At 34.0% G+C, this 8533-nt stretch overlaps 1 protein-coding gene and 1 long non-coding RNA gene across 2 annotated transcripts; both read left to right on the top strand.

Moving 5' to 3' along the window:
- Positions 1-3150: 3150 nt before the first annotated feature.
- Positions 3151-4925, top strand: LOC108834176 (procardosin-B-like). Its single transcript, XM_056991934.1, has 6 exons — positions 3151-3246; positions 3317-3562; positions 3698-4194; positions 4271-4390; positions 4469-4542; positions 4631-4925. Exons 1-6 carry the CDS (start codon positions 3183-3185, stop codon positions 4740-4742), a joined length of 1113 nt encoding a protein of 370 aa, XP_056847914.1. The 5' UTR covers positions 3151-3182; the 3' UTR covers positions 4743-4925.
- Positions 4926-7014: 2089 nt separating this feature from the next.
- LOC130498555 (uncharacterized) lies at positions 7015-8533 on the top strand. Its single transcript, XR_008937452.1, has 4 exons — positions 7015-7502; positions 7631-7723; positions 7798-7903; positions 7996-8533. It is a non-coding gene; the product is annotated as an uncharacterized LOC130498555 (long non-coding RNA).

The raw sequence follows: 8533 nt of genomic DNA on the forward strand, positions 1-8533 counted from the left end.
GTTCTAAATTGCTATATCTGGAGAACAGGTCCCGAATCCGACCCGAACCGAGAACTGAATGAGTACCTGAAGATATCCGAAATGTGAATATATATAGAAAAATATATGTTATAATTATATTTACAATTATTTAAATATTTTAATTTTATATTTTAAGTTAACTATAGTAGTTATTTTCGGTACTTTTGAGTATTTTTGGATAAAATATGATAGTTTGGATAAAAGTTTACCAAAAAAACTGTATAGAATGGTTATTTTTGGTTACTTTTGAGTAATTTGGATACAAAAATTTTAACCGAATCAGATACTTTAGTTATTTGGAGTACAAATAACCAAACCCGTTTTAGATATTTTGGTTATTTGGTTATTTTTCAGGTTCTTATGCATGAGAACCGAACCCACCCGGACCCGGAAAGATCCGACTCGAACCCGACCCAAAATTTTATAATACCCGAATGGGGTTTAATTTCAAAACCCGAAAAACCTGATACCCGAAAGAACCGATCCGTACCCGAATGTGTACCCGAACGTCCAGGTCTAATGATTATTATGTTTAGAAAATTAAACTTTATTTTTAATGAATTAAGTTGGTATAACTCTGATAAATTAATTTTATTATGTGGTTAATTTTTTTAATAAAAAATTATATATTTTTAATAAAGATTTATATTTTTCAATGAAAAAATTCAAATTTTTTTATGAATGCTTAAATTATATTAGAAAAAAGAAAAAACATAATAATTAAGTGATTAATTTTTTTTACTACACAAAATATTAAGAATGGTTAAAAATAAATTATTTGAACTTGGAGAAAAAAATAAGAATTGGATATGATTTATTAATCCCAAATGGCCCAAGAGAGATAATGTGGGCAGTAGGTTGAATCCAAAAAAATGACCCAATATATATGTGTTATTAATATTATTTGATTGTCCTTAATGAAATATATAATGTTAGTAAAGAAAATGATATTTTTAGTAAGAAAAACCAATATAATCCTGCTTTAATAGTATAGATTGAAAAAATGGGGAATATACTGTAGTACATTTGGTTAAAATTTGATTCAAATATTTTGGCTTGATTAAACTGTCAATACTATGTCAATATTGTCTGTCCATAAGTATATATTGCATTTTGATAAGCAAATATTTGAAATAACATATAGGTTGTTGGAAAATAAGCCTTTGAACATGTCAATAAGTGTTTTAATAGTTTTTAATTATTGTGTTATGGAATAAGGTGTGTTTAGAGTTTTATTATGAAGATGATTCTGATGGGCTGAACATTTTTTCTGATTGCTTTAAAAACGCACGGGCTTTACTCTGAATCGGGCCTAAATTATTGGCTGCGAATTGATGTATACGGACATTAAATAGGCTTTAAAAACTGAGGAGTTCTGATTGGTAGATAATAACTGTCGACATTTATTTTTTTAAAAAAAGGAAAAAGGCAATGGCAATGGCATGTAATTAACTTCAAAATCCAAGGGCAAAAACCTATTAGGTATTTTGCTTTAATAGTATAGATACCCCTAGTAAAATATTTTGTATTATTGTTTTACATCATCTATCATTCTTTGAGGATTTAATCACATTTGTTTGAGAGAATAAACGATACAAAAAGGATCGAAACTTATGTTCGTGTTAACATTAAATAAATAGAACTTTGTTAGTACAGTTGGCATGTCAATAAATATATGGCACAATGGCATATATAAGAGCATCCACATCGCAAATGCCTTAAAAAGGATTCTTAAATATATTTTTTCCGTTTTTTATCAGATTTAAAAATTAAAAAAAGAAAAAAAAAAAAAACCTTAGCCAATCGCAGTGAAGAGAAGAGACGTGGGGTCCGCCAATATGATAAGAGTTGCCTCTTAGGTAAGAGGAGAGAGGTGAAGTTTTAAAAAAAAATGTGGGATCCACCTGGGCCCCACCGCCTAAGAGTTGTGCTAAAACTCTGCGATGTGTATGCTCTAAGCATGTAAATAAGGAAATTCTTACAGCTATACTGTTTATTAATGTTGCTTCAAACTGTTTCAATTCTTTTTCCTATTTGTCTTTAAATAAACATGCCACCTATAATGATTCTCAATATTAAGAAAACTCAACAATAGGTTGGTAATTTTCATTCAATTCACTTCTTCTATTTTTCTTTTGTTTCTCACTTTTCTTTTTGATTTAATATATTTGTATCTTCGACTCACTAAACAGAGTACTAACTTTGTTAGTACAGTTGGCATGTCAATAAATATATGGCACAATGGCATATATAAGAGCATCCACATCGCAAATGCCTTAAAAAGGATTCTTAAATATATTTTTTTCGTTTTTTATCAGATTTAAAAATTAAAAAAAAGAAAAAAAAAAACCTTAGCCAATCGCAGTGAAGAGAAGAGAGGTGGGGTCCGCCAATATGATAAGAGTTGCCTCTTAGGTAAGAGGAGAGAGGTGAAGTTTTTTAAAAAAATGTGGGATCCACCTGGGCCCCACCGCCTAAGAGTTGTGCTAAAACCCTGCGATGTGTATGCTCTAAGCATGTAAATAAGGAAATTCTTACAGCTATACTGTTTATTAATGTTGCTTCAAACTGTTTCAATTCTTTTTCCTATTTGTCTTTAAATAAACATGCCACCTATAATGATTCTCAATATTAAGAAAACTCAACAATAGGTTGGTAATTTTCATTCAATTCACTTCTTTTTTTTCTTTTGTTTCTCACTTTTTCTTTTTGATTTAATATATTTGTATCTTCGACTCACTAAACAGAGTATTTAACCCCCCCCCCCCCCCCCCCCCCCCACCCCTTACCGAAATAAAACAGAAGAAGAAGAAAACTATGATTCAGCGATAAAATATACACATATTAATCAATCACGTGCACACATAAAAAACTACCATATTATATATTTATATACAAGTTCATATTTTATGAAAATATATATAGTTAGTGCAATCATAAATATAGAATGGTTGACGGTGTATATTTGAAGGAAAAAAATATGGAAGAAAGAGGAAGCAATATTAAATGTTAGTCCGAGGCCGAGCCCTCTCTCATCTCCCATGTCCCATCTATCCTCCCTCATCTCCCACCAGCTCTATTACTATAAATACAAGGGATAGCCAGAGTCTTAAGTTTCACAGACAGAGAGTGATAATCAAATTAGAATTTAAGAAAAAAAAATGAGAGAAGGGATGGGTAGCTTGAAGTTTCTTTTCCTTTCCCTTGTGTTCCATGCGCTAGCAGGTATTTAAATTTGAAACTAATTATATATCTATATGCTTAACAATATATTAATTTCTTTCTTTTCTTTTAGTTCAAGCAATTGTGAGGATCAATTTAACGATGGATACTACATCAACCAGTAGTGTGATGTTACATAACTCGTACGATAATGCATACTACGGAGAGATTCAAATCGGTAGTCCTGGGCAAAAGTTCAAGGTCTTTTTTGATACTGGAAGTGCTGACCTCTGGATTCCGTCAAATAATTGGCCTGCGGGTCGATTCCCTCACCCTAAATACAACTCAAGTGCGTCGAGTACGTATAAAAGAGGCAACGGTATGTAATTGGTATTTTTTTTTTTTGCAAAATGTATGTCAATTATCTTAATAATTATTATAGAAAACATTGGTGTGAATTTTTTTGTTGTGCCTGGATCTCAAAATCTGAAAATATTTCATACGTGTGCAACAGGAAAAATGGTAGATATCGGTTACTTCACAGGATCTCTCAAGGGTTTTGTAAGCAGTGACACAGTGGAGATTGGTGGGATTGCTCTCACCGGACAATCCTTCGTAGAGGCTACTAAAGCTCCGAGTGATGATCAGATTTTGAAGGCCCGGTTCGATGGTATATTGGGACTCCGCCTAATCTCTCCGACAGAAGGGATCAGTAGTCCCGTTTGGAACACGATGATAAAGCAAGGGAAGGTTAAAACCAAAGTATTTTCAATTTGGCTTGGAAGGTACTCCGACTCTGCAAAGAAAGGTGGCGATGGCGGTGGGGAGATAACGTTTGGAGGTATCAACACAAGGCGCTTCACCGGGACACATACTTATGTTCCTGTTGAAGGGAACAAAAACCTATTAAGTATGTACAACATTTTGGTGGGTAAAAAAGACACCAAAATCTGCTCAACCGGGTGCAAAGCTATTGTTGACTCGGGAACGTCAAATATCCTTGGTCCAACGGTAATAATGTCTTTAATTAATTACCATTTTTTTAGATTATCTATCATTTTCTAATTAAGTTTATTTTAATGTTAAGGAGCTGATCGCAAAAATCAATGAGGGGATCCTTGCACCTAGAGGCTGTATGGGCATGTCCAAGCTTCCAGTGGTTACCTTTACAATCGCAGGAAAACTTTTCCCTCTCAAACCCAGTGACGTAAGTCGAGCGAACAATTTCCACTCTTCCATTAATTAAGTTCTTTTTTTGTAACTTATTTTCTCTTTTGTTATTTAGTACATTCGTCAAGAAAAAATTGGAAGAGAAGACGTGTGCACGACAACTTTCGTTGATGGTGGAAACAGTTACTGGTAAGTTGCGTTTTCCTAAAGAATCATTTTTTACCCTTTTTATTTCAAATAATACAAATCCTTCCCGCTGCTTGTGATTTGACTGTAGGATATTGGGTCAGCCATTCATGCGTGCCTTTCACACTGTTTTTGACTACCAGAATCCGTCAAGTGTGAAAGTCGGGTTTGCCAAGTCCGTTTTCAAAAAACAAATGTATTAATAATGACTGGAATCTCTCCATAGTTTTTTTGTTCATGAATCAATAGATGAGTGAATTGTATAAGCTATCAGAGAGTAAATATATTTTTGATTAAAAGACCCGACCTGGGCAAGTGATTACTTTTTTTTTCTTTTCTTGCATGCTTATTGTTATTATGCTACGTGGCAGTTACGATCAAAGTTCAATCCGGCTAAAATTAAACTGAAATTTCTGTAAACCTTGAATATCGTATTTATTTTTTGAATATATATCCTGATCTCCATCACACAAGTAATTAGTGAAAAAGGAAAAAAGTAGTTAGTGAAATTTTAGACAAAAACTTACTCAGAATAAATACACATTAACCCAATACAAAGTAAATTCATCTATCTTATTAAAACAGAAACATTTTGTTGGACCTAACATTTATTTTTTAAGTTTTTAAATTAAATACACATTTATACTTTATAGTTAAACTTACATTAAATCACTAATGTTCCTTTCTTTATACTACTATCTATGTTTCCAAACAATATACTTATTTCTTTATACTACTATCAATGTTTCCAAACAATATATTTTATATACTACTATCAATGTTTCCAAACAATACAATAGTTAATCTTAGTTATTTTATATCCATCATTTTCTTTTTAAAATTTTGTAGAAACGTCATAATTTCATAAATTACAAAATAATAAACTTTAAAGTTGGATTATAAGATTACAAATTATGAAACTATTACAATTTCAATCAAATTAGATTACATATCGGTCATCCATCAGTTCAATCGGTTAGTCTCGGGTTTTAGTAACTTTTTAATATGAATATTTTAAAAAACTAAATTGAATTGTTAGATCTCCGGATTAACCGGTATAATCACAATCGGATTGAATTTAAAAACACTGATTTAAATGCAAAAATATTTTAAATACACACTCTTTAAAAGTTAACAAAATATTTGTTAAGTTATTAGTGAATTTTTTCATCGTAAAATATTCCGCGCTTCCAAAGCGCGGGTCAAGATCTAGTATTTGAGTAAAGCTAAACATTTGACATTTCTGAACAACGTAAGACCCTCATGTTATGATTATTACCTTTAGTTGTTATTTTCATATTTGTAGTTATCTATATATATATATAAAGTAGTTTTTATATATATTCTGTGTAGTTTTGTATACTGTCAACGAATTTGTATTCTTAAAATGGGATTTACAATAGTTATCCACACCTTAGTGGGTTCATCATGTGTGAAAAGCTAGTTTCATCCAAACATAGGTCTATTTTACACTGGGTTATCATAAATATGTTTTACATTTATCATGGGTTAACTTGCGTAGTTGCGTGTACTTTTTTTATCATATTACAAATAATATAAATGAATTGTGGTAAGAGAAAAATAAGGGAAGTACTATTAATTTGCACTTTTGTAATTCAATCGATATAATTTGTAATGTGTACAAGTCAAACAATCTCGAGAGATTGTATCTCTTAGAATGCTCAAACCTTGTGGAGCTCCCCTCTTCAAGTGTAATGTGTAAGCCTTGTGGAGCTCACTTCTTAGAGATTTGTAATGTGTAAGCCTTGTGGAGCTCACCTCTTCTATTGGAAATATGACCAATCTCGAGAGATTGTATCTCTTAGAATGCTCAAACCTTGTGGAGCTCCCCTCTTCTATTGGGAATCTGCATAATTTTCATGAGTTGAATATGCAAGGTTGCTCAAAGCTAAAGGCTCTTCCGATCAACATCAACATAGCTAGATCTCACAGGTTGCTCTAAGCTAATGGCACTTCCAGTGAACATCAACATGAAATCTCTTGAGACGCTTCATCTCAATGGTTGTTCCTCATTGAAAAGCTTTCCTGAGATTTCCACAAACATTAGCTTTCTAAACCTCAAAGGAACTGCAGTTGAAGAAATTCCTCCATCAATCAGGTCATGGTCTCGTCTCGATAGTTTATCTATGTCATACAGTGAAAACCTCGGGAAATCCCAACATGCTTTTGACCGCATCACGTCGCTTCACTTGAGCAACACAGGAATACAAGAAATTGCGCCATGGGTCAAAGGAATGTCTCGTCTACAGAGACTTAGAATCAAAGGATGCACGAAGCTGGTTTCGCTCCCACAGCTTCCAGATTCATTAGAAATAATAGATGCAGAAAACTGTGAATCACTCGAGAGATTAGATTGCTCTTTTTACAAGAAAACGTCTACTGAGCTCATCTTTGTTAACTGCTTCAAACTGAATCAAGAAGCAAGAGACCTTATCCTCAAGCCATCGACAAAAGGATGGGCAGTCTTTCCCGGAGAAACAGTGCCTGCATGTTTCAGTTACAGAGCCACCGGGAGTTCCATGTCAATGAAATTGAATGGATTATTAGATACACGTTTTCCCACATCTTTGAAATTTAAAGCTTGCCTCTTGCTGGTTACTAAGTCTTCCGACGTTGAGGCTTCTGCTTGGTGCAGCTCGAATATATCTTATTGCATCAATAACAAACTGAGTGGTGTCAAGGTTAACTCGGGATGTTTTTATTTTTGGGGGAGACTGTCTCCACAATCAGAGCATCTGGTCGTATTCGAAATTGAAGTAACTGCGACTTCCCCTGAATTAGTCTTTGAGTTCGGATTCATCGACAAAGACGGGGAGATTAAGGAATGCGGGATACGTCCTCCAGAAAGCTTGCCTCTCTCATGTTAATTGAAGATGAAGAAACATTTCGCATTGGGTTTGAGTAAAATGTATCGGCTTTGAATAAGTGCTCATCTCCATCAGGTCAGTATCTAAACGAACAGCTGGAACTAGCTTCGTAAGCTTCTTTCTACATTGCTCAGAATTTGTTTAATTTCCTCTTCTTAAATTTTGATTGTTTTAAGACCTTTAATTTCCTCTTCTTAACACAGCATTATCATTATAGGGTTGTCCCGCTCTTCTTCGCCTCTGATCCAAGGATGTTCAAAGAAGAGTCACTATGATCAGTACAAGACTGTTAAAAGGTTTGCAAGTAACTAGTAAATTTATTACAATGTTTTTGGGGTTTGTAAAGCTTTAACAAGAGATTGTGCTGCAGAGACTCTTTTCTTGGGATCCTTACTGAGCATTTTTCATCTCATAACAAGGTCTTTTTGCGTTCTCAGATATAGAGGACCATGGTTGGCAGGTCCAGCTATATCCCTGTAAGCTTCACATCAAGCATATGAACACACGATTGATTATCAACTAATTAAAGCTACCATAATTGAGAATATGTTTTTCTTTTTTTTTTCAGTGGAGCAGGATATGTTTCTGAGTTATATTGAGTACACGTTTCCTGATGCTGTTGAGAATTCAAGCTTTGGTTAGGAACAAGGGTTTGTTCTCTTTCTATCAAGATGGTCACCAAGAGTGTTTCTGTATTAGAAAAGTGAGACCTCTGAGGCTTGCGTTAAAGGGTTTGCAGGGTTGGACCACAGGACAAAGAAAAGATCAATCACCTGCTGGGACAAGATCCGTGATCCCTGTTGTTCAAGTTGATCCAGTGTTTGAAGGGTTAGATGGTGGAGCTGGTAGTTTAGTGAAGTGGGATTATGGGATGTTCCTGTGAAGTCGCTTCACGCTGTGGGGTATGTTTCTATATGATGCGAGCCGTTGCACGAGAGCGGTTAACCAGGGCAGCATGAGAGAGAAGGGAGTTGTTCGGAATTGCTTACCCGCTGTTCGTCAAAATATTCATGATAACTATATTACAAAGAGAGACAAAAGTGAGTGAATTTTATTTATTTCTTCTTGTCAATGCCAGGAAGATCACTCTGGCCAGCCTTTTCCAT

This window comes from Raphanus sativus, chromosome 8 (assembly GCF_000801105.2).
Source record: "Raphanus sativus cultivar WK10039 chromosome 8, ASM80110v3, whole genome shotgun sequence".
Taxonomy (NCBI): Eukaryota; Viridiplantae; Streptophyta; class Magnoliopsida; order Brassicales; family Brassicaceae; genus Raphanus; species Raphanus sativus.

What these genes read in the sequence shown, in the direction of transcription:
- LOC108834176 (XM_056991934.1), top strand. Translation starts at nt 3,183, where the DNA reads ATGAGAGAAGGGATGGGTAGCTTGAAGTTTCTTTTCCTTTCCCTTGTG. An exon ending in TACGTATAAAAGAGGCAACG is followed by an intron (nt 3,563 to 3,697) that starts GTATGTAATTGG and finishes CGTGTGCAACAG; the next exon opens with GAAAAATGGTAGATATCGGT. An exon ending in TCCCTCTCAAACCCAGTGAC is followed by an intron (nt 4,391 to 4,468) that starts GTAAGTCGAGCG and finishes TTTGTTATTTAG; the next exon opens with TACATTCGTCAAGAAAAAAT.